The sequence below is a fragment of the Clavelina lepadiformis genome, chromosome 9 (genome assembly GCF_947623445.1).
Source record: "Clavelina lepadiformis chromosome 9, kaClaLepa1.1, whole genome shotgun sequence".
Lineage (NCBI taxonomy): Eukaryota > Metazoa > Chordata > Ascidiacea > Aplousobranchia > Clavelinidae > Clavelina > Clavelina lepadiformis.
Genome location: NC_135248.1, coordinates 2467663 through 2475993, shown reverse-complemented (window position 1 = coordinate 2475993; position 8331 = coordinate 2467663). Strand labels below are relative to the sequence as shown.

General features: G+C 34.5%; 1 protein-coding gene across 2 annotated transcripts; it reads right to left on the bottom strand.

The window, feature by feature from the left end:
• Positions 1-315: 315 nt before the first annotated feature.
• LOC143471110 (uncharacterized) lies at positions 316-7347 on the bottom strand. 2 transcript variants are annotated; one of them, XM_076969465.1, is made up of 4 exons: positions 1330-7347; positions 949-1047; positions 779-851; positions 316-712 (listed from the first exon to the last, which is right to left on the bottom strand). In XM_076969465.1, the coding sequence occupies exon 1, from the start codon at positions 7299-7301 to the stop codon at positions 2541-2543; it is 4761 nt and encodes a 1586-aa protein (XP_076825580.1). In that variant the 5' UTR covers positions 7302-7347; the 3' UTR covers positions 316-712; positions 779-851; positions 949-1047; positions 1330-2540. The 2 variants fall into 2 exon arrangements, with proteins under 2 accessions (XP_076825580.1, XP_076825581.1); XM_076969466.1 differs by having other exon boundaries at positions 785-851.
• Between the last annotated feature and the right edge of the window lie 984 nt (positions 7348-8331).

The following is an 8331-nucleotide window of genomic DNA, read 5'->3' as shown; positions in this document are numbered from 1 at the left end:
GACGCTTAATGAATCAGCGCTCGCTACAGTAAACGCATTTTGTACGATTGCCTAAATCCAAATTATCAGAATTTTTTCTAATTATCATGAATTATTTTTCCTTGAGCACGACCCAGAACATGGCCAAAGGAATGACATATTACTGCGGATAAACAGTCAACAAAGTTATCTAAATTGAGCAAACGCAGATCACAAGTGATCAGTTCTCATTCTGGTTTTAATAAGAGCTTTTATCGGCATCTTTACAAAAATACGTTGGAATCTGTTTACCTTAAAGCTTGTGTAACAGGACATGCAAAAATTGTTACTCACGTGTCAATCACTCAGCTGCAGTTTTATTTATTTCTGCAAGCAGCTACACACAAAAATTTTAAGTAAATTATAAATCACAAAAACCGAATATTTTAATGTTTTTTAAATTTTCAAGAACACACAAAAAATATTCAAACAATGATATTTATGCAACGAAAAGAACAGAAACAGTTAACGCCCGGAAAATGTAAACTCGTCAAATCTTCATTCCGTTGTTTTCATAAGATCCGCGACTAAAAATCTGCTAAAATATCCCTGCGAAAGATTCTTTTCCAGTTGTGAGGTATAGCCAGTTGAGAATGCAAACATTCTTCTTTCTACCAAGCTTCTTCATTACGGACCGCATGATATACCAACCTCAGGTCATAGTCTTCATTGTTTGCGCTGAATTTTCGGCCGTCTGTGAAACAATGAAGTCGTTTAAAAATATAAGACCTTTGTATTGGGGTGAACAGTCCGTTATTACTTGTACTTTCAGAGTATTTTCCGCTTATACTTCACATAGCGAGGAAAGGAACTTCAAGAAGTCAAAACAAGTTCTGCGAAATCGAAAATCAATAACAGTTGATAAAATCAATTACACGTAAGCATTTTAAGCATTTAAAGCATTTAAGACTTATATTTCATCTGGCTTACGTTTATTTCGTGTACGCCATGTCACACTCAGCATTTTACGAAATAATGATAAATTCCTGTCTTGCTCTGGCTGCTATGGTTGGTGGCGCAGGTTTAACTCTAAAGACAAAAAGTTTTTGTAAATCTATAATTTACTATAAGAAAAATGGCATAAATTATTAAAGATGGTTTAAAACGAAACAGGTTAATCAAATAGTTCGCAAACTTCTCTGTTACTAATTACAATACAGCAGCACGTAAATAAAATTGCTCCTTAACTGCAAAGTTCTCGACAAAAGAACGACCCAACAACCGGCAAAAAATCTAAATCAACGCAGTGTGCAATTCGTAAACTCCAAAAATTTCTTACTTATGGAAATTGTTAAGTTATTAGGAACATACCATAACACTAAGGCTCCAGCAACCGTTTGTTTCTTTTTTCCTTAACATGGTTTGCGAGTTTGAGATGACAGCATGATCAAGTTGATGCCCAACTCCAACCTCTACAACTTCAAGTCCCAAAGACCGAAGAACATCAACTTATACGACGTGAAGGACTGGAAAATGGATTCTCAAGTCCAAATTAACATTGAGCCAAATTAACATTTGAATTGTCCTAGATGATAACTTCAAAATGCATCTTTGGCTTTATGTGTGAAAACAATAACTAGACAATAAAGTTGCATAGCAAGAAACAAAAATTTACATGAGTCTACTTTATGGCAAAGATGTGTTTGAAGCAAGCTAGGGAACAATATAGAGCTCTTCAAACTTGTAATGAAAACATGCTTTCATATGAAAACGAGCGACCTGCTGTGGCATCTTGAATAGAACAATCAGCAATCAGAAGAAGTACTAAAATTCGAACTGTTGAGCTTCGGAGTATCATGAAAAAATTTTGTGTAAATGATGATCGAAGAGTAAGAAATATCTTCAACGCTTTAGCTATATTCCAGTCAGAAAGTAAAGCAGTAGCAATACGGGGAATAAAGAGCTGCAAGTGCCAGCGCTTGAAATGCTTTGAAAAGCAACATTCAGAATAGAACGTTGTAGAAAATAACGAAATATTTGGTAAACATAAATACTTATGCATGCATGCACGAGATAGATATGGCAATGTCTCAATGAGTAACACCTAAGTCTCAATTTTCTAAGCTTAAATAAACCTATAATATCATAAGAGCTTCATTCTGTTTTAATGCTCTAAAATTAATGCTGAATTTCATAGCAAAGACGACGAATGTGAATTAGATTAGAATGCTAATAAATACAAAAATTTTTGTTATGGCTTTCGAGACGAAAGATACTTGAAAAAGCACAAAAGTTTTGTAAAAAACAAACATTTATCTATCTACCTACAACAGGTCAGCCATATGCGTAGAATAATTTTGATATAAGAAAGCATTCTTAACTAAAATGTAAAAAAACTTAGTACGAAGAAAAAGTATTAGGTATAGTGTCCATTAAACTAGTCTAAGTTATACGTAAGCAAATATTAAGAAAGGTACATATACAATTAAAATTCTATTTTGTAGAAAACGTTTCTTAAATTTTCTCGTGATACAAGTATATTACCAACAAATTTCAGATCAAATATTCATTTAGCAATGTACCTAAAACAGAAGCCAGCAAAAAACATTTAGACAGAAATTAAAAAACTTGTTTGAAACTGTTGGCTGCATTTGCAATAGTATTTCCGAGGCTTGTTGATATGTCTTCAATGCTTTTTTATATTCGTTGAGATTAAACAAACAGACACTGATTTGCTTGAGACAGGAAGCTACATCACCATCAGTGCTTTCATCTGTTGAAATTCGTTTTCGTATTTCGAGTTCCTTTTCAAACATTTCCAGAGCTTCTTTGTACATTTCCATTTTTCTTAAGCAAATACCAGCGTTATACAAATAAGCAGCAATATCAGTATCGATGTTTACATCTGGTGATATTCGCTTTCTTATATCCAATGCTTGTTTATATTTCTCCAAAGCTTTTTCATGTTCTTTGTCGTTATCCAAACAAATTCCGATTTGATTGAGACAGGAAGCTACATCGTCATCAGTGCTTTCATCTGTTGAAATTCGTTTTCGTATTTCGAGTGAGTTTTCAAACATTTCCAGAGCTTCTTTGTACTTTTCCATATGTCTTAAGCAAATACCAGCGTTATACAAATAAGTAACAATATCAGTATCAATGTTTACATTTGGTGATATTCGCTTTCTTATATCCAATGCTTGTTGATATTTCTCCAAAGCTTTTTCATGTTGTTTGTCGTTATCCAAACACATTCCGATTTGATTAAGACAGGAAGCTACATCATTATCAGTGTTTTCATCTGTTGAAATTCGTTTTCGTATTTCGAGTTCCTTTTCAAACATTTCCAGAGCTTCTTTGTACTTTTTCATGTCACTTAAGCAATCACCAGCGTTATACAAATAAGCAGCAATATCAGTATCGATGTTTACATCTGGTGATATCCGCTTTCTTATATCTAATGCTTGTTGATATTTCTCCACAGCTTTTTCATGTTCTTTGTCGTTATCCAAACACATTCCGATTTGATTGAGACAGGAAGCTACATCGTCATCAGTGTTTTCATCTGTTGAAATTCGTTTTCGTATTTCGAGTTCCTTTTCAAACATTTCCAGAGCTTCTTTGTACTTTTCCATCTTACTTAAGCAATCACCAGCATTACGCAAATAAGCAGCAATATAAGTATCGATGTTTACATCTGGTGATATCCGCTTTCTTATATCTAATGCTTGTTGATATTTCTCCAAAGCTTTTTCGTGTTCTTTGTCGTTATCCAAACAAATTCCGATTTGATTGAGACAGGAAGCTACATCATTATCAGTGTTTTCATCTGTTGAAAATCGTTTTTGTATTTCGAGTGAGTTTTCAAACATTTCCAGAGCTTCTTTGTACTTTTCCATCTTACTTAAGCAATCACCAGCGTTATACAAATAAGCAGCAATATCAGTATCGATGTTTACATCTGTTGATATTCGCTTTCTTATATCCAATGCTTGTTGATATTTCTCCAAAGCTTTTTCATGTTCTTTGTCGTTATCCAAACAAATTCCGATTTGATTGAGACAGGAAGCTACATCATTATCAGTGTTTTCATCTGTTGAAATTCGTTTTTGTATTTCGAGTGAGTTTTCAAACATTTCCAGAGCTTCTTTGTACTTTTCCATATTTCTTAAGCAAATACCAGCATTACGCAAATAAGCAGCAATATCAATATCGATGTTTACATCTGGTGATATTCGCTTTCTTATATCCAATGCTTGTTGATATTTCCCCAAAGCTTTTTCATGTTCTTCGTCGTTATCCAAACACATTCCGATTTGATTAAGACAGGAAGCTACATCATTATCAGTGCTTTCATTTATTGAAATTCGTTTTCGTATTTCGAGTGAGTTTTCAAACATTTCCAGAGCTTCTTTGTATTTTTTCATATGTCTTAAGCAAATACCAGCATTAAGCAAATAAGCAGCAATATCAGTATCGATGTTTACATCTGGCGATATTCGATTTCTTATATTCAATGCTTGTTGATGTTCTTCCAAAGCTTTCTCGTATTCTTTGAGGTACGCCAAACATATTCCAATTTGGTTGATGTAAAGAGCTGTAGCAGCATCCGTGCTGTTGTCTGTTGTGCTTTTAAAAAGTTTAATAGATTCTTGATGCTTTTTCATTTTTTTGTAGGAAATGCTCAGATTTTTCAGTTCGCGTGTTATAGATTTATGCAACAAAACATTTGGAATTTGGTTCTTTTTAATTTCTAATCGTTTTTTGATATAGGGCAGAACTGTATAAATTTCTAATTTTTCACTACTGTTATCAAAGACAATACTCTTTTTCTTAATTTTCGTTCCAGTTGTTTGACGTAGATTTTCTTTGTTTTGCATTTGTTTGTTTTTAAAAAAAACTTTATTTGACAATACTTGCATGTGAATATCTTTTTTGGCAGTTGAGTGATGAAGAGCTTCAGCAGACTGGCCCATACCTTGCAAACATCTAGCAGTCATACCATGTAATTCAGCTATTATTTGATTTCGACGTGAAGCAAAACTAATCTGTTTTCCGCTTTCCAGTCCTTGCCTATAGTATTTCAAAGCTAACGTGTAGTTTTGCTGAGTGTAAAACGCATTTCCTTGGTAAATGCAATGCTTGATTTTGGTTTTACTAATTCCCGTTGAAATAAATTTTCCCAAGATTGCTAGGCATCTGTCAAACATTTTAATTGCTGGATTAACTTCTCCGAGGCCTATATGGTCTAAGGCCATACTGGAATACAAAAGTGCAAGGTCTTTTTCCTTGTTTGAATAGTTGTTTAATTTCTCCAAAATATTTATGGAAATTATTTTCATTTCAATAGACTCTTTTTGCCTATTCAAACCTGACAAGCAAGTTGCTTTTAAACTGTAGCTTATGGCAATGTCTCTGTCACAACTATCATTTTGAGTTATAAGTTTTCTGATTTTTAACTCTCGTGTGCTTTGCACAAGAGCTTGGTTAAATTTTTTTTGTTTTGTCAAACACATTCCAACAATATGCAATATATCAGCAATGGTTTTTCGACAATGATTATAATGACTTTCTCGGAAATCATTATCAGGTATGGACAAGTTGTGATCAATTGCCTTTAAACCATAGAGTTGCTCTTGTAGTTTGAAGTACTCTAAACCAGAAATCACTTTTCCCTTTTCACTTGCAAAATGGGATGCATTGATTCCCCTGTTTATATTTTGAAGAAGTAACTTGGCTGAATTCAAAGCCCTTTCATGATTATCAAGGTAGCAGTTCAACTTTACATGCAGTAATTGTGGATAGTCATAAAATCTATTAACAGAGAGCCCAAAGTGTTTTGCCACATAGTACTGTAAAAAGTAAGCAATGAGAAAATAATCAACTAAACATTTGTCACCAACTGTTTCAGCAAGATCTCCAACTTCATCTTCAATTACCGTTTCATTGTCAATCCAGTCATTTTGGCTTTGATCTTTCATGTAAAGTTTCAGCCTGACCTCGCAAGCAATAGCCACTGCGTATAGCAGCTTGTGGGAAAAACTATCTTTTATCAGTCCACGGTTTCTTATTTCCGTAATGATCTTAAAAGAAGAACCTCGAATATTATTTTCTCTTCCCAAAGCTGAAATAAAAATGGTTGTATTTCTGTAAAGAATCGACTTCATGTTTATTTCATCACCTTCTGATAAATAATGGAAATTGGAGTTGGTTGCAAACTTATCAAGGTCCTCATTTACCTGTTTATGTATTTGTTTGCGTAAATCTTCTTTTTGCGCTTTATATTCCGAAAGTTTATCTAAACGATTTTCAAAGTCGTCATAAACATCTCTACTTCCTGACACAAAACAAACATTAGACAAAATCTCGGCCAAATGATAACCGTTTTTTTTATCCTCATTACTTTCTAGATAAGCCAACATCAAGCTAACAGGTTTGATTAATTCTGTAGTAAATGGTTTTGCCTCCGTTTTGCGTTGTCTGCCCAAAGGAGATTTGCATGCTTGTGGCATCAAGCCGTCAAACGATACACCACGAGTGGTATAACCATCAAAAAACCAATCTCCTCCTTTAATAATACAGTTGTTTAGACTTGGAATTGCTACACTAGGTAATATTGTTTCCCCAAGGTTGATCAGTACTAATTGAAATATCACTGCAAACCAACGAAAATACTCCAAGACTTCTTCATAATCTTTTCTGTCTTGTGCACCTTCCTCTAAGACAATAATATTTTCAAAATCTGAATAAGGAGTAATTTCATTGCGAGAAAGAGATCCCATTCCAGCCAGAGTATATTTGCAGGGAACCTTGCTAAGTACGTCTAAGCAACATCGATCTAGATTTTTCATAATTGCTCTGTAGCTATTTGTTGTCTTTTTTTGAATCATCATTATTTTCGAAATCTTTTCCTTCTCTAATCGAAGGAGTTCGTCCCCTTCTGCATTGTCAGGAATAATCCTCAGTAAAAAAAGTTCATTATCAACCCATTCTCTCATTTCATTAACTTCCGTTTTTACTCGTTCTGTAACCATATCAAGATGGTTGTTATTTTTTGTTTGTGCATTAGCTTGTCGAAGAACATATAAATAAAGCTCCTGGATATCGTTTTGAACTGTCTTTGTATTGTCAGGTTTTCGAACTAGTGCTGCATTCATCAGAGCAGCACTTTGTATGAGGAATATCTTGTCTGGCTCAATGTTATACCGTCTTTTGTAAAGAAGACCTAACTTGTGAAAAATCTCAGCACATTCCTTTGGATTTTTTTCAATCCCATTTGGATAACACAACTTATTTCGAAGTGTTTTTGCAAGTTCATCCTCCTCTGCGTTTAAATCCTCCATAGTAAATTATCATACAGATTTAAAAACCATTTAAAACTCCAGCGATTGCTCTGTCTCAAAAAAGTAAAAAATTTGAACATACGCAAAATGTGCCTAATTTTCCAAGGTTTTTGAAAACGGATCGCAGTGTCCGTATAATATTATCTGTACTCCTGAAATATTTACAGACCAAACGATTGTATTTAAAAGTGAAATCATATTTGCTTGTTATGGTTTGCGGTCCAGGCCTATAGTTCCAGCAAGGAAGTTAATCTACTTTCAGCCATGCATTGTCAAACAATTTTTGACTAGTTTAGCACAAGTGATGTAATGGATATCCAGAAAACATATTACATTAATTAAGTAAATTGTAAGCAATACAACAGTTACTATAATCATTCACATAAAGAACAAACATTGCTTTCATATCTTTTTCATATTGATCTTATTTGGCTGCAAACGACATTATTTACTGTTCGATCACCTGACATATTTGTATAAGAAATCACCAGATCTTCGAAAAACGTCGAAGTAGCCTATAGGCGTCGGATTATGTCAGCGCCGAATTGACATGGTGGAATGCCCTGGGGCCCAGCTTTGGCGGGGAGGGGGGGGGGGGCCTTATCATAAGTGCATGTTCGCCCAGTTAAGGGAGTAAAACCATTTTATAATTAGCCTAAAGAGCTGTTGTAACATTACGCTTACGGTGAAGATTTGGGTAAAAACTTAATTAACAGCACTATAGAAATCAAATATATACGCCTATAACCTTGCGACCACAAGTCCAAAATATTACGGGCAATAAACTGATTCTAGTCCCACCCTTGACTCAGCAACAAACATCTGCCGCCCAGGAAACCGAAGAATCTCACTCCAAAACCATCGTCTGCAACTGCACGACCATCGTCAATTTGCAGAAGGATAAAAACTAAGTGTAAAACTCAACCTGGAAAACAACCTGCCTGGTATGGGAGAATTTGGTCTGGTTGTTTCAGCAGAGTAGACATCCTGCAGAACGCGATCAGTAGCAGAACTACGGCTATTCCCTTTC